The sequence below is a fragment of the Sus scrofa genome, chromosome 6 (assembly GCF_000003025.6).
Source record: "Sus scrofa isolate TJ Tabasco breed Duroc chromosome 6, Sscrofa11.1, whole genome shotgun sequence".
Classification (NCBI taxonomy): Eukaryota; Metazoa; Chordata; class Mammalia; order Artiodactyla; family Suidae; genus Sus; species Sus scrofa.
In genome coordinates, this window is record NC_010448.4 from 99,065,036 (window position 1) to 99,090,349 (window position 25,314).

Below are 25,314 nucleotides of genomic sequence, written 5' to 3' on the forward strand. Positions count from 1 at the left end.
TACAGGAAGAAATGTGAGACCATGAGTTCAAGGGGACGAAGTTCTCTACTAACACACCGCATACAAGAGCAAATGCTGCTGTCTTTTCCTCAGTAGCCCCCTGCAGGCATCCTCTCCTAACAGCACCTCGCATGGAAATGGCCTCTGGATCCATTCATTGTCATTTTTCATGGGGCACAAGCTTAGCCTTTGAAAGCTACATAAGGTGGGTTGGTGACTGTATCTTTGATCAGAGACAAGGTTGGTGTTTTCTCACAAGCCTCGATTCTGGCCCTGAAGGCAAATCTGCAATTTTTGGAGCAGGGATAATTTTGTTTATTCAATTAATGCATATTCACTGAGCACTTACTATGTCACCTATGGTGACCAAGAGGAAGGACAAGACATTTGCAGTTGTTCTCTCTAGTGTAGTTGTTGGAAAAAAAAAGCCTCGTGCATCATGGTCACACCTCATTACAGCGCATGGCTGTGTACACCGTCACCAAATACTGAGTGGAGCAGAGACTCCGCAGGCTGGACAGTCCCCTCTCCGGCCAATGTTCCTGTACTGATCTGGGAGCATCTGAGCTGCAAACTGCACCCAAGAGGAGAAATCTGGGTAGACCTCTGCACTGAGCAGTCAGCAGTCGGGGGGGAGCAAGTGGGCATGGCCAGACCTGCCGTCCTCTCCCTACAGATCTCCCCAGGTGGCTGGGCCTCATCCTGTGAGTCAGATGCCAGCCCTGAGCTACAGACAGTGTGGAAAGAAGGAAGAAAGCACTTACGGCTTGAGGCAGCAGGGCTAGAGTCCCCAGGGGGCAGTTAGTAAGACAGTTTGGTTCTGGACAGAACAGACAGACAAAAGAAAAGCAAGTAGGTTGGAAGGCACTTTTTAAAAGAGAAGAACAGTAAAGGTTTAAAATCAACAGGTTCAGGGTCAGCCCTTCGGAGATGCGAGGTCTGGCAGAAGCGGGCACACAGGCCAGAGCAGGTGGAACCCTTAGCACAGAACCGCAGCAACTCCCTTCCCCTGGCCATTCTCCCTTCCCGAGCATTGGCATTTAACATTTCTAACACCTACGACCGCTCTTTCTGAAACAGCCCATGAAAAAGCCAGATTGTTTCAGAGACAATGATCAAGTGGCTGCTGCCCAGAATAAAACTTTGCCTTTGCATTTTCCACCAAGATATGGGGGGAAGGAAGCACTGCATTTTCCAAATTATACCCCCTCCACACCAGCCCTCCTGCTCATAGCTTCTCTCCATATCATGCATTGGTGCTATCAGTGCTACAATTTCAAGAGAAAGAGGAAGTAGTAGTTTGTTGGGTGAGGGGAGAAAGGGGGCACCTTGGTCACCTGTGTCTAGATGCCCCTGTGAACACTCTAGGAAAGAGTCCCCAGCAGGGGCTCATAGGAGGGTGGACATCAGAATTCATCCTGGTGACTTTGAAATGAAAACCCAGAACTAGCACTTAACTTATGGAGTGATGGGAATTCAGGTCAGGGCCAATTCCACTGGAATCTAGAATAAGCACAATTCCAAGAGAAAGGAGAAAAAAGAGCCCATGACACTTTAACACTGCGTGAGAGCTCCATGAGGTTCTGAACCCCTTTAAACTGGCCATCACCTCTTCTGGTAGCAAACACACCAAGTGAGAAGAAAATCTGAACACTTTACAGAGGACCAGAGGGGTAGCACACAACTTTGTACAGATAGTATTTTCATGCCTTAGTGCTATATGATTCAGTCATGAAACCATTTCCTTTATATTATCACAGATTGCCCGCAGCATTCACTGCTAGTGACTCAAAGCATTTTTTAGTCCCTAAAATTAACTTCTATTTAGTCTCTAATACAAACAGACGCCACAGACAGGTCAGTTAATGCTTGGGGATAAAGCTCTCATTCCAACTCCAGGTCCCTAAGAAGGTGGGGGCACCCCCGCAACACACACACACACACACCCGCAACAGCAAACCACTTACCTGAGGGGTCCGGAGGGATGAGGTGACAAGTCCACAGAGGGCACTGGGTGTCACATGAGAATACAAGCGCCTTCTTAAGAGTATGTAAACAGCTTTATCACAGACACGCCAAGCTTTGGCAGGCGCATGCCACAGACCCGTCACTATGAGTGAGGTTAAAGCACATGGCACCGCCCTTTCTGTAGGTCTCTGGCAGTTTCACATGGTTCAGTCCTTTTCATGCTTAGAATATGTATTCTGAGTTAAATGCTGGCTGGTACCAGGAAGCTGAACATTCCTTTTTCCACTGTGGGAAACTTGGAGCAGAGGGTGGGTCAGGTGAGACTGGAAACACCACCTCACCTGTGCAGGGGGCACTGCAGTCCAGGGAATGGGTGTCTCCCTCTCTCCTGCGCCCCCGCTCTTTACTTCTCAGACCTCTGCTGTCTGCCCTGCCTGGAGAATGCTTACCAGGGTATGGATTCCACTTCTGTGGGTTGTGCATCTGGGTTCCTGGGGTGGGTGGTCAGGCCTCAACCCCAGGTCTGCACATGGGGGTGTGTGACTCCCAGCACTGCATACTGTGAGGCCAACATCACTGTGTTTACACAGTGCATTAGCATTTGGCTGTAGTTTATTCTGCTCATACCTGAAGTGAAAATGGGAATTGTTTTTTTTATAAAGCGGTACAATTATACCACATGTGAATATACTCAGAGCAGAAGTCAAGGTCGACTGAATAGCAAGAAACCTTAAGGGAGATATAATCTCATGTGATAACATGTGTGGTCACAGGTAATGTGCTCGTAATGGGTCATGTGTACAGGGATCGAATCTCCCTGTATGAAGGCAGGACTTTGACCAGTGCATTTGTCTGACCTGGTTTTACTGCTGAGGACTCAGAGGTTTGGGACTCGAGAGATGGAAACTGCTGTCTGCACAGAAGCCAGCACTGGACTCCAGATATCCACTTGGACATTCTGTCCACCCTGTCCAAGGTGTCTCCATCTACCTTGTCAAAGCCTTCTCATGTCGTCACACAAAGAGCTGGAGCAGAAAGCCTAGCATCACACACACGCTCCCAGGACACAGACTCCCCCAGGAAGAGGGTAGATGTGACCCCAAGTGAAAAGCCAGATAAGCAAATGAGCTTCCATCACTGAGGCCCAAGCAGACGACCTGAGTTGACTCCTGAGTTACTTCAAACCACCCCTACCTACCTTGCTCAGCAGTTCTCTTTAAGAGCAGCTCAGGGCTCAAGTTTCTGCTCACCCCAGGCTCCCATAAACCCCGCATCTTCCCAGCTCACAGGAACCCCTTAGTGGACAAGGCTTCCTGAAATCCAACGACCTGAAGCAGCCCAGGTTTGGCTGTGCCCGACATTGAAAAGGACAGCAGTGGGGCAGGTAGGGGGCACTAGCATCCATTACCTCGATGGACACTGGCTCGGCTCTGACCGCTTCTCCCCCATGGCTGTCTCCGCTGAGACTGGGGGCGCCGTGGGCAGCCTGCCTCCGCTCCTCCTTTAAGGCGTGTTCCAACAGCTTCCTGTTGAGGATCCGGGCGACGTTCTCAGTGAGTGTATAGCCGGGGGGAGCAGACAGGTCCTGCCTCACAGGCGTGCTCTCGCCCCCTTCCTCCCTGCACGTCTCAGAGCCGCCCCCGATGGGGCTGGGTGACCGTCCCCGGGAGCTGGGGCTGGTTTCCTGGCCTGGGCCCAGTTCTGGCCGGGGCTCTGCTGAGCGAGACCGACTGGCAGCCCGCAGCCCCTTCTGGAAGGGGTCCTGCACCACAGGGCTGTGGTCGATGATGTTGAAGAGGCTGGAGAGGCCATCGTTGATGGCGGTGTGCACAGGGCTCTCCCGCGTGGTGGTGGAGCGGGCCCAGGCTGACTCACTGCACCCCTTCTGCCCCAGCCCTGGGGAAGTCCTATTTGGCTGCTCAGCTTTAGGGAGGGGCTTCCTCTGCAGCTTGGGAGACCCATACTTGGGGGAGCAGCACGTGCGTTCAAACTTGGCCTGCACCTTCTCGATGGCTGGGGCCACCTGCCTGCTCCTGAGGCCGCGTGATGGAGAGGATGCGGGGGTGGCACCACTGCCTGCCTTGGGCGTGAGACACTTGTGGGGGCTGCTGGTGATGGCGCTGCCCCGCAGGGCCTCGGTCTGCAGGCCGATGCTGATGGTCTGAACAGTCTGTGTCCCCGTCGTCCGGGACCCGTTGGTCTGACAGGCTATGTCCTTGACTGGAGGCTCACCTGGGCCAGAGCAGACGGTGTTCCTGACGGAGAAGGCCACCTCCTTCATGTCGTCACTCATGTTCTTGGACATCTCCAGGCTGTGCAGAGAGGAGGAGAAACCTAGGGGGTTGCCCAGGGCACTGTCAAGGGGCTGAAGCCCCCCCTCCGTGTAGTCCCGGGGGTGCCTGGAGGCGGCACAAGGCCACCTGCTAAGCACTTGTTCTGAGAGGCCCCCCTTGGTGTCCCCTGGGCTCCCGCGGACCCTGCCCTCGCCACCTGCCGCCATGATCCCATCCAGCCTGCGCACGGCAGGTGGGCTGTGCAGCACCCTCACCCCGGCCTGCTCGGTGCAGACCAGGCTCCTCAGGGGCTGCTTCTGGCAGTGCTCCGGGCTGGTCATGGTGTCCGTGGTCAGGGTGACACTCGTGGTGAGGTACCAAGAAGATTCAGGGAAAGGCTCGGCACCAAACTCGGGCCCCTCTCGCACCCCCTCAGTCCTGTCCGCCCAGGGGTCTGGGGGCCCATCGTCCCAGCTCTTGGTGTTGAACTCCTCGATGTACTTGAGGTCGTCAGGGGAGAGGGGTGGGGTGATATCCTCCTTGTTGCTGGCCGCTGGCAGGCCCTTCTCTGGCAGGAAGGGCGAGCCATCCATCAGGCGCTGGAACTCTGACATGGACGACACGGACACAGCCCTGGGGAGGGGAGACGGGGAAGAGATCAGCTGGCCAGCCAAACAAGGGCGGGATGCAGATGGGCGAGCTGCTGCTGACAGACGTGGAGGGGGAGGAAGATTCCTCAACATTTTAGCACTTTTGTCCTTATATTTCTATTTGACATGAATTTACTGGCTGCCTCCTATAGGGCCCGGAGGCGCTGCATGATGTCCTGGGGATTCTAACATCTCAAGGGTGGGGGGAGTTGCAGAGTCTCAGTGGTGGCTGGGAAGGTGGCTGGGGTTGGGGCCATGCCTGTCACTGAAGCTCTGGGCCCTCTGGCCTGGAATCCCTCCTGATGGGGTGGTGGGATGGGAGGTGTCTGCAGACTCACTTTCTGAACTTGACCGCACTCTCACAGGACACACTCATATCCACCCATCTCCAGAGCAGAGGTTTAAATACCTGCAGTTCTAGGCAGCCCAGGCCTTGCTGAAGGCTCTCGGACGGAGTGCCATTACTGAGGGGAGGCAGGACTGGGGTGGGGGGTGCCACACAGGCTGGCCTGCAGAGCTGGCCAAGCTCTGGGTGGCTTTGGCATCCCGGGGCAAACGCTCTGTGGTCGTCACTACAGAGTAAAAAGCAGCTACCTCTGATATCCTTAGGCAGTGCATCTTGTTATTTCTTACCAGAGGCAAGTACAGGTTTTTGCAATTTTTAGAAACACTGTACACCCTGTCCCATGGGTCTGTGAATAATGAAGCTGGCTGTAACCAGCACCAAAAATAACGAAATGGAGAGGGGGGAAGTCTGCCACAAGGTCTTAAACTTTCTGGGTAAGCAGGACTGTCCTCTTCTTGCCTCTGGTCCAGCCCAGGAGATGCTGAATCCGCAGTGAGCCTCAGAACACTGTTCCCTGGGGTCCACGATGCTCTTCAGAAACCGAAACCCTGACCCTTCCCACATTTCCTGCATGTAGCTCACTCATCTGGCCCTTGTGTCTGTCCTCAGAGGAACTTCTGAGTTAAGTCAGTGGCATCTGTGCAGAGATTTTCTGCCTCTAGAGCTTGTGTTGAATATTGTGGGTGAAGAAAGGAGACTCATCAAGCTCAGAGGAGTGGAGGCCAAACAAAACGAATGGCAAAAACCAGGATGCATGCGAAACACGTGCAGGCATAGGAATATGCACAGGAGAAAGAGGAACAAGCAAAACTGCAGGAAGCAAGAGTTTTAGGGGACATGGGGACGCGGACACATTCTCAGGACACTGATAATGTTCAGATTTTACAGGCATGGCATCCTTTTGAAATTAATAGAAGCAATTCAGATAAAAACAACTAGCTATAGTGTAGGGAGGAAGAACAGTAGGCAATGAAATGATGACTAAATGTGGTGTGCTGATGATTCTGTCCCAGGCACTGCCTGAGACCAAACAAGACATAGCCTGGGGACAGACATGCAGTGGCAACTCTAGCGTTTAGATGGATCCAGCAAAAAGCAAAATGGGAAGGAGACAGTGGTTCACAGGAAAATCAGGGACAGGGTGATCTGAAAATAAAATAGTACATAAAGATCTGTAAAGAAAAGTTGTGGGCATGTATGTGCGTGGTCAGGGCAGGGAGGGGGGTTATGGGAAAACTCTGCTTTCCCCTGGGTTGTATCATTTTAATGTTTCAATTTAAAGGAGTTAGTGTACATGTGCCTTTTCAGAGGAGTCCCACCTTACATATATGGGTTATTAGAACAGATGATTACTCACAGCAGCTACTTTGTATTTCCTTCAGGGATGACTGCCAGAGAACTACTGTACCAAGTTCTCCTGGGAGAGCTTTTAAATAGTTAGTGTATACAGTGTCTCACATCAGGTCAAGAGGGAGTTTCTCCAGACTTTAAACTAGAAGGGATTTCAAAAAACCAGGTAACACAATCATCCATCTATATTCACAACACACAACTGTAAACACAAGGCTCTTACCACGACACTTATACACATGAAGGTGGCAAAATGCTGGCCTTTTCACTGCTAGTAATTTAAAACACTGTATTTATCAAATTGATAATAAAGCAACTACTTATCCAGAAGTCTTAGTCTAAGTCATTTTTGAAGAGAGTGTCACAGTAGATTGCAGCATCAAGAGGGAATTTTAAGACCAGGAGGTTTCTCACAGTAGTAGCCTACTGTGGTTCTCACCAATCTTACTTACCTTTGAAGATTTCCCTTGTGATTTTCTTCTTCCTATAAAGAAGTAAATTTGTCTGAATCAGTTAATATTGGTGGCCCCAGAGCCTTTGGGTTTCTAAGTGATTTGTTTTGCTCTTAGGAAAATACCATTTAAAATGTACATGGAAGCCAAGTTTGGGTCAGGAGTGCCTCTGCCCCTCAGCCCTTTAAAGTACAGAGATGAAACCAGAATCCATGGGGTAATGAGGAGTTTGAGTCCAGGAGGGCGCACATGAGTGGGAAAAAAATGGTCTGTGAATTTTGTCTCGGAGGAGGTGTTTGTCCTGTGCTCCTCAAAGGGTGTCATGGAGTTCCCATTATGGTGCAGCAGTAAGGAACCCAACTAGTATCCATGAGGACACACGTTCCATCCCTGGCCTCACTCAGTGGGTTAAGGATCCAGCATTGCTGTGAGCTGTGGTGTAGGTGGCAGATGAGGCTTGGATCCAGCACACTGGGGAAGCTGGACTTTGATCCTGTTTCTCAGAAATGGCTGTGGCATAGGCTGGCAGCTGCAGCTCCAATTCGACCCCTAGCCTGTTGAATTCCCATATGCCACTGGTGTGGACTATAAAAAGAATTTTTAAAAAAAGTATGATCTTCCTCAAAGGGCGTTGCTAAGTACTTCAAAGTTGGCTCTTGAAATGACTGAAGGAATACATCAGTGTGTGTGTGTGTGTGTGTGTGTGTGTGTGGTGTGTGTGAGAGAGAGAAAGAGAGAGAGAGAGAGAGAGAGAGAGAGAGGGAGGGAGGGGGAAGAGCGAAGAGGAAGATGAGGCCAAAGTAAGTTAGGGGACAGACATCCCTTGGCCTCAGCCTGGCCACAGACGTGGCTGTGAGAGGTACAGCCCACTATGTATAAAATAAATAAGCTACAAGGACATACTGTATAGCACAGTGGATAACGTGAGTATTTTATAATAACTATAAGTAGACCATAATCTTTAAACATTGTGGATCATGTACTGTACACCTGTAATTGACAAGGTCCAGGGACTGTACTTCAATACAGAAAAGAAGGCGGTATGACATATTAGAGTCAGAGCACTTGGTCTGAAGTGCCACCATTTGGAATCCAGGAAGGTCTAGTGTAAAGCGTGCACACAGTTCTCCTAAGGAAACCTCTCTGGGGACCCAGTCCCGGGGACTGAAGGCCCCAGTGAGCCTCCGGGGTGGCGGGACTGACTGCTGCACAGCAAACCTCAGGGAGCCCTGGCCCCTACCTGCAGGTCAGCGTGGTCCCACCACTTTGGGGCCTGGCTGTCCCCACCCAGACAGTTCGTCTCTGTGGGTGGCACCTGGGAGGTTGCCAGTGGCTATCTGGGGTGGCACACTGGTGATGTCACCTCTGCTGGGTACAGGTGCAGGAGGAGAGGCACCAGACCTCGCTGACCCCCTGACTGAGGGGTCCCTGCTTCCAACAGCGCTGCCTGATGGGCACTCCTGTCTGCTAAGCGCATGGAGCAGGTCACATGACAGGTGTAGCCACCGTGAAGTTGGCTCACAGGTAAAGATTCCCAAAATCAGTTTTTAAAAGCTGGTTTTTAAAAACTCCTAACCAGAAAAATCCAATGTTGTGCCATGGAGATTTCTGCACAGGGATAAGCTTTCCCGTTTGCTGATCTAAGTTATATAGGTTTCTAGTGTTGGATTTTTTTTTCCTTTTGTACTAAGATATTTATTGCATCACATTGGTTAGTGACACCTGCTACTTCCAGTGTGAGGCACTTTCTTTTTTTGTGTGGCCATGCCCAGGCCAGGGAACTTGGGCCATGGTGGCAACCTGAGCTGCTGCAATGACAACGCTAGATCCTTAACTCACTGAGCCACAAAGAGATGAGTTTCCTTTAAAACAGGCCTTTTTACATTATCCATACATATTCTGGAATCAAAAGACTGTGCTTTCATTGAAGGAAAAGTTGAAGCTCTCTACTTCCCGGAATGACCTACTTCCTCCTGTGTTTCACCAAACACCCCCATTCACACAGGACACAGCTGCTAAATTTCCAAACCCAAGACAAGTGGCAAAGTAAAGCAGAACTCTGGGGTCAGGACCCTCAAGCTAGGCTCCTGTGTCATGAAGGGTTGGTTTTTACTGACCCCAGAGGCCACGGTATGCAAAACCCAGGTGTGCCAGCCCCCTGACCAGCTTCCAGAGCCCCACCCTCAGCCCCACAGCAAGAAACTGGCCCCCAAACCCAGGCCAACCTCAGGGAAGCAGTTCCTGAACTCCCTCTGTGGCCCATGGGCCAGGGGCTCCTCGGGCTCATCATCCAGAGACAGGGCATCCAAGTAGAGGTTCTCCCGGGCCGAGCACCTGTCGGACTCCTTCAGCTTGGACAGCGGCCGGTCCTCAAAGGCAGTGGAGTCGGCATCCGAGCATGGCCACATCCCTGCGTGGGCACAGGAGTGGTCGTCACCTTCGTTTTGATCACGGAGGAAGCTGCCACCTCTCCGGGGACTGTGTTCTTTCTGCAGCTTGAGGGTTTTAAAAACGAAAACAATTAGGAGTTCCTGTCGTGGCTTAGTGGAAACGAATCTGAATAGTATCCATGAGGATGAAGGTTTGATCCCTGGCCTTGCTTGGTGGGTTGAGGATCTGGCATTGCCATAGCTGTGGTATAGGTCACAGATGTGGCTCGGATCTGACATTGCTATGGCTGTGGTGTAGGTCAGCAGCTGCAGCTCTGATTCAACCCCTAGCCTGGGAACTTCCATATGCCATGAGCGTGGACCTAAAAGACAAAAGACAAAAAAAAAAAAAAACCAAAAAAAAACCCCAAAAAACAAAAAACAATTAAGCCTCGTTTTCTGTGCCTCCTTCATCATGGTTTCTTCACAACTGTGGTCCATCTGAAAGACGGTGAGAAGTTGGTGTTCTTCAAGTTCTGACCTTAATTTCAAAAATAACATGGTGCGAATGTTTTTTTAAAAGTCACATTTTTTTTCTGGGCTAGAAATGTCTGCGTTAACTACACGCAAGCCACGTCCTTCTCATGAGGACATATGTGATTGCATATAATCCAGAACTGTGCTCCCAGGAAACTACACATTTATCTTTTAAAATCTAAGACTGCCAAATGATGTATTCAGAACTCCCTTTTTATAATTACCTTCAGAACTCAAGGCACACTCTGGAAAACTATCAGTGATAGCAGACTGCTGAGCGTGAATTAGGTTTTCCTTATGAGCAGGGTTTCCAGTCATTTCGAAAGGGTCCTGTACAGATCCTGGGTTATAACTACTGGATGTTGACAATAACTTACACATGGCTCCAGAGGATAAAAATTTAGCTACAGAGATAATTCAAGATGTGGGATGACTGGAAAAAGACATAAACTACGTAGTTCATCAGTCATCTTTCCCCTGACTCAGTAAACTCGAGGAACAGCAGTGGGGAACCCCAGGCCACCCGAATTTCGGGTCCTGAGTGCAAAGCACTGCATGTGGCTGCTCTGCTGGGAGGTTTCAGGTACCCAACTCTTTGCTCAATTTCGCCACCTGTAAAATGGGTGCACCTCCTCCTGAGGCTGTAGGGGTGCCCTGTGGAGCTCAGGGTGTGTCAGTGGGGCCACTGTTGACTCTGCTCAGGTCTGCACGATTCCTTGGGCCTGAGGTGCCCTGATAGACGCCTCTCCCTTCACAGCACAGGGTCGGGGGCTTTAGGAGGGAGCCATGGGGAACCACAGGGACATATGTGTGCTTTCACCCCCTCCTGGGCTCCCCTCCCACCTCCCTCCAAAATGGGCACAGAGGCAGAGCTGAGAGCTGGATGGTTAATGGTCTGTTCTGGTGCCATGCTCACAGCTGCACCACGCTGGCCACTCTTTGGAGTAAGTGAATCTCTGAGTGACTCAAGGGACCTTTGCACTTGTCTGAAGGGGTGGCGGGAATGCTGAGATGGTGCCAGGAAGCTCTAAGCCTCCCTTGGAAGCATGCCAATTTGTGTTTTAACAAAGCATCTTTCACAAGCTACACCTTTCTGTCCCAACTGGAGCCTTCACCCACAGGCTGGATAAGTGAGGCCTGTGTGTCATCGAGAACAAAGCCATGTGGAGTGATGGGGACAACAGATTTTTACTCATTTCTATTAATTTCTGAGGTGGTGGAACCAAAGTCCCAGAATATTGTCATCATTCTAGAAGAAAGATGGTGATTCAAGCAGCCAGAGCTTAAATGTTTGAGTCTGAGGCAGGATCACAGTTGAATCATCGAACAAGCATCACCCTGGGTTTCAGCTTAGCCCCCTTTGGCTCTTCACCACCGCCCCCCAACCCTGGTGATACGGTTTTTCGCAGTTCTCTTACAGATGCAAAATACTTTCTTTTTGTTTGTTTGTTTGTTTCTTTTTTTGCTTTTTAGGGCCACACCTGTGGCATATGGAAGTTCCCAAGCTAGGGGTTAAATCAGAGCTACAGCTACCGGCCTATGCCACAGCCATAGCAATGCGGGATCTGAGCTCTTTAAAAAAAAAAAAAAAAAAAAAAAAAATCCTACTGGATAGCACAGGGCACTCTATTCAATATCCTGTGATAAACCATAATGCAAAAGAATATATATGTGTAAAACTGAGTCACTCTGTTGTACAGCAGAAATGAACACAATATTGTAAATCATCTATACTCCAATAAAATTTTTAAAAAAGGAAAGCTTTTTATTATGTTCATCTAATGCATGTTAGTGCAATTTAGTTTCACCATATGATCATCTCTGAGCTATTCTGGGCACAGAATTAAAATGCAAGAATCACATTTGGAGATGTGCAGGGAGGGTGCGTGTGAAGAGGGGAGGAATGAGAGCAGAGGAGAGCGGTGAGCAAGCACATTCTCACTCAGCAAGGCAGGGCTGAAAAAATAAACCCGGGCAGCCTGAGCAATGCGTGCCAAAGCTGGCACTTGGCAGGCGCCCTAAGAACGAACCCGAGTGGTTTAGCTGGAGGTATCTGCTGCTAAGATGCCTCTACAGTGAGTAATAGAATATGGGGCCCCTAAAAGGATAGGGTTTCTCAGGAGGGTCATTTCAAACCAGGCATCAGCACCTACAGCACTGAAAACCCTGCAGCAGAACAACTTTTAATGCAAATACCTAATTTAAAAGATTTGCATTTCAGATAACACAGGAGACGATAAACAACTCAGAGTATGCCTTACTTGAATTGGTCATGAGAAAAGAAGGTTACTTTGTACACAGGTTTTAAAAGAACAGCCTGTCATGTTGTAGAGGTAACTGATTTGAGGAAGTCACTGGAAGAAGAATGGAATGATAGCAGAGCTTCCCTTTAATTCTTTAATACCAAGTCCTGGAGCCTCTGCAGGTTACTGGGGAACCTAACGACTCAAAGGAAAACACAGTGCGACTCCAAGAAAGTTAACTCTCATCCATCAGATCTGGGCTGAGACAAGACACGGTGATAAGATAGATGGTGTGTGTTACAGGACCGTAACCACATTCCCACAGTCATTCATCACATAAAACAGCACAGAAATTATGCAGGAATTTAATGACACTGGACAAGTGTGAGGCATGTGTCCTGAGAATGGAAAATGGATTTACTGTTACTTCTTTCACCATCTGTATTAGGATATCACACACAAGGTTACAAGCCCACCACGTAGTCAAATATCAACGCCATACATCATGAAGAATGTCTGCCCATGTTTCCTGTTTATCTATAGAACGTGCAGCTAACAGTTAAATGAATGAACTCAAAAACTGGTAAAATATACACCACATACACACTTTAGCCAATTTCCTCTTTTACAGACTGCCTATAACCACTTTTTCTAATTTTCAGGATTGGATACTGTGATTTCTAAAATGTCAACTACTTGGGGAAAAGGCTGATTATTTTTGAAAGCCACAATTGCATATCTGGTGCATCACTGGCACAAACCCTCTTCTAAAAACAGTCGTGAAATCACTGTGCAAAGCCTGTGGGATCTGCCACACAGACTTCGGGAACAGATGGACGCCCAGAACCCACATGTCTCAAGTACATTTTGCTCAAAGCTGTTAACCTTTAGGACTGAGGTTCTGCAGCTGTCACCATGGTAGGACCAAGGCAGTAATGACAACCTAGAAATGGGCTTCCGTGCCTGCCTACTCTTATCTTTCAAATACAGTCTTCAAAGGAGGTGGCTGCTGTCCCCAGGGCATTAACTCCTAGAAAATTGTTCATCAATGTCTTACTCAATTTTCCTTCACTAGAAATACCTCATTCCCCAAAGTAAAATAAAATCCTAAAAGACTTGCTTAACTTACACCCAAGGTGTGACTTCCAGAATGAAGCCATGCCCAGACCAACAAGCCAACAGTGAACAAGCGAAGGGGTGGGTGAGGATGTCCTGTGGGAGGGACAGCCAGTGGTCCTGGGGGAGGCCAGGAGGGGACCTCCCTGATAAGGGGTGCCTGGAGTAACCACGACTCTGGTTAGCTAAGGCTGGCTCAACCTGACCATTTTGTCAGCGAACGTGTTGCTTCAGTCCCTGTGATTTCCACTCGACAACTGATCCCAGAGGATTTAAGACAGACAATTCCTCTCAAGTGCCACGCTTCTAGGCCAAACAGGAAGTGGCTAACTGCTCCTTCCATAGAATTTGAGGAATTCTGAAAGGAGCCCTGTCACCTACAGTCCAGTGACTCAGCTGTGTGAGTAACTGAACCCAGGAAGGACATCAGCGCCTTTTCATCTGTGCTGTGCTTGCTGCTTCTCAGGAGTTTCAGAGCCAAAGGGCTCCTGGTCTTTTCAGTTTTCTCCCCCCACCCGCCCCCCGCAAACAGACAGAGAAACTAACCTTTGCCACGGCACCTGCAGAACCCAGGGACCATGTCTGGGTCTAATGCAGCACATTTTCCAAAAGGCTCCCAGGGAACTGCAGGAAGTATGGGTGTTTGCGATAGAGGAATGAGGGTATCCTTCCTGATTGCACTTTCTTATTAAGATACTTCCTAGAGGCCGTGTGAATTGACAAGTGTAACAGGCTGAAATACATCAAACACATGCTATGCAAAAACCCAGCTAGGGAGGAATCCCACTCCTTCATCAATTTAATGTGGAAGTGTAACTCGTGCAGCTCTCAGGCAAGACCACAGCTACGCAAGCCGCCCTGAGTCTGGCGCAATGCCGAGAATGATCCTTCATAGAAGAACAACTCCCCTCTCCCCTGAACGTATCTGCATTTTTGAATTGTTTGTTTCGCTGGAGATGATGAACCACCAGTTACCTCCCCTGGCTGTGTCCTCTCCAGTCACAGCTCAGCAAGACCCAGAGCAGGTGCGAACAGCCTGACTTCCAACTTAATTCAGCAATTTCTTTACTAGTGAACAATTCCATTGAAGTTGGAGCAGTCACTGTGACCACATCTTTAGTGGCAAACTTACAAGTTAGTTTGCTTTTTAGCAGAAATCACTTTCAGAGACTGGAAATAACCTCACCTTTCATGTTTAGTCTTTAAGTACCTTTAAAAAGTTATCCCCCGCCCCCACCCTTACACACACCACACACACAGGGAAGTTGCCTACAGAATTTGTAAAGAAAAGTGCTGTGTCATGGAAGGGCTGAGCCTGTCTCTGAAGCTAGAAGTCCGAGGATTTCTTGTCCTTCCTGTGGACGCTCCCAGATCAGCCTGATGTGGCAAAGCCCTCCATTTTTCCTGCCAAGTGGTTTCCAGGTCAGGTGAGGTGTCCCCTCCTCCCGGGCCATCCTCACCTGTTCGATCCTCCACAGCAGTTCCTTCTCCTGCCGCCCCCACTCCCGCCGCTCCCGGTCTAGGCGGTCCAGGAGCTCCACCTTCTCCCGGTTCCAGTTCTTCTCATTGTGGTGGATCTGCCAGCGCAGGTCCATGACCAGCCCGTGACTATCTGCCAGGAGCTTCTGGTGTGCCTCCCTCTCCTTCCTGAACGCCCCTTTGCTGTCGGCGTTGGAGCCCATGTCTCCCAAGCTCTTCTCCGTCTTTGCTTCCAGCTGTCAAGGAGAACAGACCTAAGGACTGAGTCCCTCACATTGTGGCATTTCTAAGTGAAGAAAACCTCAGCATATTCATGTATTATCCCTGGACACATGCTTAAACCAAGATTTGAGCAATCTCATGGAAGAAACAGTTTTCATCTTCAAAGTCCTAATTCTAATCATCTGACAGAGTCATCCAAAAGGTAAAGCAGTGAATCCGCCCTGCTTCCCAGTCTGCTCCTCACTCCCTCCCCTACTATTAAGTCACCACCATCTCTCCCCTGTCCTGCTGAATAGCTCCTTGAGGGCAGGCGTATGTCTGTCCCTGTATCTTTAGCCCCCATATGGAGCCTAACAGTCTATGACACACATGTCAAACCTCCAGGAGGTTAAAGAGCAAAACAAAAACAAAAACAAGCACAACACCTCTCCTACCTAGACATCACATGCAAAGTGATGAAAATCAAACTAGAAACCTTAGAAGCAGACAGAGAAAAAAATATATGGCACAGAAGAGCACACACCAAGGCACACAGGTGAGAATGACGGCAGACGTCTCCTCAGAAACCATGTAAGTCAGGGCACAATGGAGTGACATCTTGAAAGGGGAAAATGTCAACAGAACTCTATGCTATGCTCAGCAACATCTTTCAAAAATAAAGGGAAAAATACTTCCCAACAAATAGAAACTTAAGAAAAAAATTGCCAGAGGACTTGCACTTCAAGAAATGATAGGGGAAGTTGTCAGGCAGAAGGAATATGATACCAACAAACACTGTGATCTGACAAACAAAGAAGAATACTGGAAACGGCCTGAATAAATAAATGCAAATATAAAACTCATTTTCTCCCATTTTTAATTGCTTTAAAATATTACCGAGTGTCTTTAGAGTAAAAATAGTTTTTAGAACACGGAGAAGTATGACAGCACAGAGAACAGGAGGAGGGAACTGGGAGTATACTGCTGTTGGCAAACAAATTTTAGTGAAAGATTTGTGAACATAAAGACGTATCTTTTTTTCCTATTATAGTTCAGCAGATGCTCAAAGTCTACCCATGGGCCCGTGTTAATCCATTCCCTTCTAATGCTAATCCATTCTCTGCCGTGATGCCAGAATAACTTAAACACACAAATCAAAATGCTTTACTCCATGATAAAATCAGGATTAATGTTTCAATTCTTTGGATGTTCTTCCTCCTCATCAGTGACAAGGTGCAGCTCCTCAGACGAGTGGTGCTCCTTTCTTCATGATAGTCCTTTACTGTCTGAAACACCCTTTCTCTCCATTTCCATCTTCCCACTCCTAGTCCTCTGAGATTCACTCTAAGCAGGACATTCACAAACAACCCTTCCCTGAACCCTCAAGCTGAGGTGTGTGCCCTGCAGGTCTCCATCCCCAAGAGCCCATGTATGAGCCTGGTGGGCACTTATCACACTATTACAAATGGTTGCCCTTGCCTGGTCACCCACTACACTGCACCCCTTCACGATCCATCTCTTTTGCTGGGGGATCCCTGGTGGTTAGAACAAGGTCTGATTCAGGAGTCAGCTGAAGGAATCACAGATTTGGGAACTGACACAGCATGGTCTTCACCAAGAGAACACACTTCACCTTTGACAGAATTCAACTGTTTTGCATCTAAGGAGAAAAGAGTAAAGATGGGACTATTCCAAATGAACTAGCAGCAGCCCACATCCATTGTTTCTGGAGCTGCAAATGTTTGAGAGACTCTTAAACAATTTGGGAAGATGAACTCTTTACCTATTACTACCTGGCTTCTGGGTTTTAAGTCCTAGCTTCATTTCCTGATGTTTAGCAATTCTCCCCGAGGCTTTATTTGTAGCAAATGTGTGGGTGGATGATACCAGGTTCCTCTAAAACAAAAATGAAATGTTTTGAAACCGGCTTGTGTCAAAGATTATGCTTCTTTTCTTTAGCTATGCTTACATCTCTGAAAATATTTTGCTTTCCCCCCATAAACATATTTTTTAGTTAGAGAGTCCTTACTCATTTTTCCTCCACTGCTGGCTCCTTGGGCTGTGAACGAAGATAAACAGAGCATTTAGCAAGACCCTCCTGCTAGGAGGCTGGCAGAATGAGGACTCAGCGACTGCATCATCTGCTGCCTCTGCTTGGCTCAGGGCTGTGAGTCTGACACCACTGCCCTCTGAGCTGGGTGGCAATGTAGGAGAACCTGTGGGCACTGGGAAGCTGTCTTTTTTCTTTTTTGCTTTTTAGGGCCGCACCTGAAGTATAGAGAAGTTCCCAGGCCAGTGGGTGAACTGGAGCTGCAGCATTTGGCCTACACCACAGCCACAGCATGTGGGATCCTTAACCAACTGAGCAAGGATGCGAGCTGAGTCTGTGACCTATACCACAGCTCACGGCAATGCTGGATCCTTAACCCACTGAGCAAGGCCAGGGATGGAACCTGCATCCTCATGGATACTAGTTGGGTTTGCTACCGCTGAACCACAACGGAAACACCTGTCTTCTTTTGACATTACTGGCCCTTTCATCTTTTATCAATGGCATTTGGGAGATAATCTCCTTTCCAGGCAAGTTTTTGTTTTTTTTTTTTTTATGACCAAGCTAATGCATATAAAATTTTAATTACTTTATGCTTTGCCTCAAAACAGGGCCTAGAAAATAGATTATCAAAGATGCACAGACTGTCCCTGGCTCATTATGATCATGGGACTGGAAGAAACCTGGAGAAGCAATCTGAGTGAGTGGATGCTAGGCAGGAAGTAACACCACTTTCAAAGTTTTGCAGGGAGAAAGCACTTAGACAAGAGCATTTCTGGCTCAGCCTGATCTTAACGACAGAGCTATGGTCTAGAATGTCTGAGAGGCTCTGCTCTGTTGCAGGTGGTGGAGGCAGGAGCCTGTTCTCATCTCCACTCACACTAAAGGCTCTGTGATCAGAGACAACACATTTCCTCAGGGCCTCGGTTTCCTTCCGTGTAAAGGACCTCACAATTGATTATAGACTCCAAGGCGCTGTAGTGGGAGGTCTACAAGCTCTTTCCAGTACTGGAAGAAATACAGTGGGAAGCATTTGTTTACTTTTTTCAGAGATAGGGAACCACAATCTGCTTTTCCTTGGCTTTGGTCTGAATTATGTCATCATGCTCTCTGATCACTACTCACACTGACCAAGCTTCAGTGGAGCTAAAGACAGCCTTGTCCCCCGCCTCCCCACAACCTCCCCAACACTTGCCATTTCTAGTCTTTCTGATAAGAGCCATTCCAACAGTGTGAGGTGACATCTCATTGTGGTTTTGATTTGCATTTCCCTGATTAACAGAGCATCTTTTCAAGTACCTGTTATCTGAAAAAATGAAAACACTACTTGAAAACATATCTGCACCCCCATGTTGTCAGCAACGTTATTTACAACAGTCAAGCCAAGAAAGAGAAGCAACAGTAAGTGTCCATCAACAGATGAACAGATAAAGATGTGGTGTGTATACACACACACCCAATATTACTCAGCTATAAAAAAGACTGAAATCTCGCCATTTGTGACAATGAGGATGAATGTCAATGGCATTATGCTAGGTGAAGTCAGAGAAAGTCAAATACTGTATGATTTGATGAACATGTGGAAAAATAAATAGATGAAACCAAGCTCAGATAGATTAGTAGTTGCTAGGGAAAAGGGGTGGGGGATGGATGAGCTCTGTTTTTAGCTTGAGTAAACTAATAATCAAGAGACCACCTCACCCAAGGCAGAATGAGAAAATAAACGCTACTTCTGAAATGCTGCTGGGTGGGTGTGGAGGGGGGCGTGGGCCGCACCCCTGGGAGAGGGAACAGGAGGGAAAACGCGGCCCTACAGGAAGGGGGGGCTCTTGGTCTCTCCTCGGGCCCTGGCCCTGTCTCCCACAGGCTGGGCCTTGTGACCTGGGCCCCTCCCTACTGAGCGGGAGGCCCCGCAGCGGTACCTGCTCCAGGCGGCACGTGAGCGCGGCCCACTCCACGTCCCAGGCAGCCTTGTCGCCGGCGTATTGCTGCTGCAGCCGCCGCCGCGCACGCACATCCTCCCGCAGCTCTGAGCGCAGGTCCTCCAGCAGCGCCTTGAGCGCACAGAACAGCGGCTGGTTCTCCGCCATCTGCGGGGACATCGCATGTAAGTAAGGAAGGGGACAGGAGCCTGGCAGTCAAGGCGGGGAGGGTACCAGGCGGTCTCTCGGATGAATGGGAGTCTACACAGCCAATGGGAGGGCTGGTGCCCTTGGCGACCCCCAGACTCAGGGGGCCAACGCTGCTAAGGGCTGGTGTTTTAGGAGGTGGGCTCCTGGGGGCCCCTGGAGCTGAGATCTCTCTGGCTCAGGAGCACTGCCAGAGTTGCCAGCAAATGTAAGGACATATACATTCTTACCTATGTATGCTGTCAGCTCAGTGCCAGCTGTTGAACCAGAAGGAAATTAATAAAGGGCTCATGCCTCTTATCAACACAGTGGGCAGACCCTTGATTTGTAGTTACTAAGAGGTCATATATATGACAAACATGGCTATGGATGGTCACCTCTGAATCAATCCTCGAAACACATATGCACATACACAAAAATGCTTAACTGCTTTTGGGAAGAATTTACGATACTCTGAATATATGTTTGGATTTAAAGACAAGTGAATTAGAAAAGAGGGGAGTTCACCAGTGGCCTAGTGGTCAGGACTCAGCACTCTTGCTATAGCAGCCTGGGGTCAATCCCTGATCTGGGAACTGAGACCCCCACGTCATGCAACTGCACACTGAGGCCAAAGAAAGAAAAGAGAAGAGAAATTCCTTAACATGAACAGATATGTCACTGAAAACTCCATAGTTTTCCCATCATTCGTCTGAAGAGTTGTAATATTACACACAGTAGACTTTCAATTGAGTGGAAATGTCTGCTGGCTTTTACTGTTCCTTGAGTTTGAATACCTCCTTTTACTTCAATAGCTCTGAGATGAAAGGTACTAGGAGTACAACTCAGTTAACACCGGCAAAATTCAGAAGATAGAGAGCCATCTAAAAATCTTAGGCGTTCTTTCCAACCATCTGAATGTAAATGAACTACCATCATTCTCAACAAGATGCTCATAAAAATGTGTGAAATTGTTATAAACGCATACGTTTCTTTAAACCCCACACCGAAAGTATTTAAACATCATACATGTGCAAGTGAGTGAGAAGCGGTAATCAACAATCTTTTCACACATACACATCTTCCTAGGTATAGAATTTGCTGAAAAATAATATATATGTTGTGGTAGATTTGTTTGGTATTTTCATCTTTGGCTTTAAAACTTTTAAAAATCACTACTTTTTAAGTCAAAGTATTTTAGCATAAAATAACAGTACTAATTTTGATCCAGTCTTTGGAGCAGTCATTTCATTTTCATTGAAGAAAAAGCAGAAAACCCAGTGATAAATTCTGATCTGTGATCAAAACCTCCATATGAACCCCAAGTCATATATGTGATCAGCTGTGGGATTCTCAGCTGAATAACAAACCACCACAACAACAACATCAGTACCATAACTTTGTGGTCTTTGAAAGCAGGGTTCACAGGACAGTCCCTTTGCAGATTGAAAACTCGGTTCCTCTGGAAATAAGTACCTTTTGGCATTAGCAGATATCAGATTAAATAAAAGCTTTTATGTTTTCGTGCACATTTGGGTCAGAATAATCAACATAATGTCGTACTGTGCTGGTATTATATTTAATCATCATGGAATGAGCTCAAAATTGCTTCAATGTGAAGGTGGCCAAAAGAAGCAAGAGCCCAGACTATTGATGCTATTGGTGCCCGTTACCACAGTCACCCAAGAACAGAACAGGGCAGGCAGCCAGCTGAGCCCTGCCGCTGGAGAACAGCAGCAACAACTGACAGCCAAGGGAGATTTTCTCAAGACCCAGAATGAACTACAGATGGGCACAAACCTTCCAAATGATTGTGACACATATAAAAACCCAGTAATGGTAATGGACACTCAGTTTCCAGTGGGTGGGGAGTGATATTCATTCACCTTCAGGATATCGCTTGCATCTCACATCGGTCCTGAGGGCACATTGGCACATCTCCGCATGACTGGGGAGGAACCACGGCATGCGGTGATGGGACCTGCTGAGCTCAGGTTGAGAGCAAGTGCAGAGCCCGATTGCAAGCCAGGTCTGTGCCACCTAAGGCTGGACAAACTGTGTGCCAGCACTCGAGAATCCTGGCATCATAGCCTTCCCAGGCTTTTCCTTGCCGGTGTGGCCCTTGCTCGGCTATGTTCTGGGTAAAAAGGCCCAAATCAACTCAAGAATGGAATCAGGACTCTCTTCCATTTAGAGGCCTTCAGGTCAAAGTCTTCTTGGATACAGAGCTTTTTGAACCTTCTGTGCCAGGGCCTAGCCCTGCAACCTTTTAGCTCATGTATCTGCTAAGTATGATCAATTTCAATTAAAAAAAATCCAACTTTTCAATCTCTTTAGGATCAGCTGGTTAGTTTTCTTGCAGAGGAGCAGGTGAAATGGTTCCACTATTTCTCTTTCTCTCTCTTTTTTTTTTAATGTTGTGACCACACTTTCGGCATGTGGAAGTTCCCAGGCCAAGCTGCAGCAACACCAAATCCTTTAACCCACTGCACTGGGTCTGGGATCAAACACAAGCCTCCACAGTGGCCAAAGCTCCTGTAGTCCGATTCTTAACCTACTGTGCCATGGCGGGAACGCCTCCTTTTCCTCCTTTTAAGGGCATTTTAGCTCTTCCAAGCTCATCTCTCTTGGGCAAGGCTTAAAATGATCCCACAATTGACATCAGAAGCTTGACTGTGCTATAAAGTGTTAAACTTATAACAGGTTCAAGGTTGGGCTTCAGCCAACAGGACTGCTATCCAAGTATAGGACAAATATTAATAGAGAAAAGGAAACTTATAGAGAGGTACCTCTTTGTGATGCAACATCAGCTATTTTACAAAATCAAAAATTTCTGACATGCGCATCAGAGCTAAACTACCATCAACTACTTTGCTTGCATCAGAGCCATTTATCTTGGAGATGGGTTTAATCTAAAGTTGAAACAGATGCACTGACCTGCTGCTACGGGGTGACTCACAAAAAGCAGTCACAGAATAGAGGTGATGTGGCCTCCACTGCCTTGTCACTTAGGCAGAGAGTTCTAGAATGCTGGGGTAGCTACCCCCGGCATGCAGAGTTCCGAGTTGACAAAGAGGGGGCCTCCTGTAAGCTCAATAAAAGTAACTCCTCCACCAGCAGAAGCCCTAAGACTTTACTGAGATTAGCCAGAAAGGATACATTTGCACATCCAGCAACATTTTCATAAATAAGCCATCTGTCCCTCTTAGCTTCATTGTTACATTCAGATCAATTTAGAGATTTCTTTTCTAAAACCGTTATCCCCTCACAGATAAAAGAGGAGCCAGTGAGGGCTGGCCCTGAAAACATACCCAATGTGAAAGTTTACAGAGATGATAGACACTATGCAGAGGATTCATCTGTCCCTGTCTGGGAATACGTCAGGTGACCTGGGCCCCATAGGCTCAGGGCCTGCAGGTCACCACAACTTTCACCGAGAGCTCCCAAGACCAGGAGGTGTGGGTGTGTTAAAGGGCAAGTGATGTATGTTGAGTGAAGTACAAACCCAGAGTCGTCAGCCAAAGGCTTCCAGGAAAGTTAGGGCAGGTCTGATGACAGTAACTGGATGGGAAGAGTGAGCTTATTAGCAAACTTATCAGCTTATTTAGATCACACGTCACACTCTGAAAGGTATGGTGCAAACTGTTAGCTCGGGGCTGCGAGAATATTTCCTCAGGTTCCTTTCAGTACCTGTGACTTTCCACCTTCTACACGTGCTATTTTCACAGTAACAGAAACAAACAAAAATACACAGCAGAAATCAAACGTTTCCTAATCATGAGCTCTGGTCTGGTTCCTTTCATACAGAGCTGCACGTCTCCCAGGCAGGCTGTAAAGCTGCAGAGTCTGAAGGATAAATCGTGGTACGACATACAAAAGTGCAACATATGAAAGTGTGACGTAAATGTCAACGCCACCTAGGCTCAGGAGGAGCAGGAGGAGGGCACATCACAGCTCTGATGTGAGAAGTGCCCCTTCTAGAAGTTTCTGCATTTTGGGCAGAGCAGAATAGAGGGGCTGCTCGGTACCAGGCAAGTCCAAGGAGCCAAGGCACTCTGTCCACAGGGGAAAGGCTGACTTTGACTTTGATGGGCCCTGAGTTAGCCACAGAGGTTGAGGGAGCAGAGTCTACTGGTCCTGGGGCTGCATCCTGAGGGATTCCTCGGTGACCGGTGGCCGTGGCAGACAAACATGAAATGTAACTGCAAGGATCTCACTCTGGAAATTACATTTGGTTCTTCGCATTTACATACTTTAATAAAAAGTATTGCATCACATCCCTGAGTGGAAAGTTGCTTCTCTTTTAATAAAGTAGTCCAATTCTGGGAAGACTGGCTGATGGAACCACAGGGTCATACTTTCGGCACTATAGCCATCTGTGTTTAAAAACCTGATTTCAGGAATTGGAATGAGTAGAAAACACGTCCATGGCCACAGGAATGCTGGCCTCACCTTCGCACTGTGGCGGGCTCTTCGAGGCGGCTGCGTGAGCTGAAAGCACTTTCGATTCCCAGGACAGTCGCTCCCTGCCGCCCGTCAGCCAATGAAGTACATTCACAGAACCAAACATTTTCTAACCTGAGGTTTTCTTCTGAACTACTTCCATGGTCAACCTGATATATATAACTTTTTTAATTTAGCAAATATTAAACTCCTACGTGATGCTAAACCTGGTCTAGGTGCCAATCACTGGTGATCAAAACCACTAACCAGAGAGTTCCTGTTGTGGCTCGGCAAGCTAAGAACCCCACCAGTATCCATGAGGATGTGGGTTTGAGCCCTGGCCTTGCTCCGTGGGTTAAAGGATCTGGCGTTGGTATGGCTGTGGCGTAGGCCTGCAACTGCGGCTCTGATTCGACCTCTCGCCTGGGAACCTCCATAGGCTGCAGGTGTGACCCTAAAAAGGAAAAAAAAAAAAAACCTAGCCAGGTGTAATTTTTTTTCTAACCTCTTTTGATGTGATAAATGTTGCCATCCACTGTGTTCAACTGTGAAACTGTTCCATGTGACACAAAGAAGGCCTGGGAAATTTTGTTACTTGTGAATTTATCCTTGGGAAAGAAGTCAGGCCACGTTTCCCATTCTGTTTATCATCTTGGGAGGTTCGCGGGAGGTTCTCGGGAGTTTCCGAGAAGGTGCGGCTCTGCTGGGCAGCCCCAAGACACGTGCTCGGCTCTTTCGTCCAGGCCACTGGCTGGCACCCACACGGCCTCAGGGCAGAGACCTCCTCCCCCAGAAGAGCTCTCCCAGGAGCCAGCTGTCGAGTACAGTAGAGCTCATTAATCTTGTCCTCGGACGGGTGGCTCCTGACTGCCATGGAGAGAGGGGGCCAGTAAAGGCACATCTGATTCTGCTTGTCTGGATTCTAACCCTGTTGGCCCATCCACGTGCCTCCCGCTCATATGGCACAAAGTAGAAACTCGCGGGTCCATCTGCGCCTTCAAGGGGAAGAGCTGAGAAGTTAGCAATGGCAGGAGGAGGCAGAAAAGAGAGATGACATTAAAGTACGCGGCACGTGAGAGTCCAGCTGAGTGACTTCACATTATTTTTCATCTCACGGGGTAAAATTTTCCATGACTATTGTTTGAGAAACCAGATGTGTTACATTTTTTCCCTCTTTTCCAAATGATTTGGATGCATGCGTGGGAAACACCCAGCACACGGTCTCAGGGACAGTGGGTTCTTGGCACAGTGGCAACTAAGGGATACTGTCTGAGTTAATCACAGACACTTAGTAGGACTGATTGACAACGTCTCTTTTAAAAATAAAAAAACTGGGAGTTCCCGTCGTGGCTCAGTGGAAACCAATACGACTAGGAGCCATGAGGTTGCGAGTTCAATCCCTGGCTTTGCTCAGTGGGTTAAGGATCCCATGTGGCCGTGAGCTGTGGTGTAGGTCGCAGACACGGCTCAGATCTGGTGTTGCTGTGGCTGTGGTGTAGGCCGGTGGCTTCAGCTCCGATTGGATCCCTACTAGCCTGGGAACCTCCATATGCCGCAGGTGCAGCCCTAAAAAGCAAAATAAATAAGTAAATAATTAATTAAAAAACTGGTAGATTTGAAAGGATTGTTTGCAAAGTTGCACTTTATTTTCTAACTTGATTTGCGCTGGAAACTCGTCCCATGAGCTAAAATCTCCCCTTGGACACTGGCATCACCACAAACATCCTAA

The 25,314-nt window shown here is 48.1% G+C and overlaps 1 protein-coding gene and 1 long non-coding RNA gene across 2 annotated transcripts in view; one reads left to right on the forward strand and one right to left on the reverse strand.

The window, feature by feature from the left end:
- Positions 1–146, forward strand: part of LOC102159707 — a 47,011-nt gene extending 46,865 nt beyond the window's left edge. Inside the window, exon 4 of the long non-coding RNA XR_002345006.1 lies at positions 6–146. This is a non-coding gene — a long non-coding RNA (uncharacterized LOC102159707). The remainder of the gene's footprint in view (positions 1–5) is intronic.
- Positions 1–25,314, reverse strand: part of MTCL1 (microtubule crosslinking factor 1) — a 116,224-nt gene that overhangs the window by 2,689 nt on the left and 88,221 nt on the right. The window contains 5 exon segments of the mRNA XM_021096066.1: positions 3,377–4,874; positions 7,040–7,071; positions 9,265–9,534; positions 14,765–15,019; positions 18,957–19,124. Coding sequence (XP_020951725.1) covers positions 3,377–4,874; positions 7,040–7,071; positions 9,265–9,534; positions 14,765–15,019; positions 18,957–19,124 — 2,223 coding nt within the window.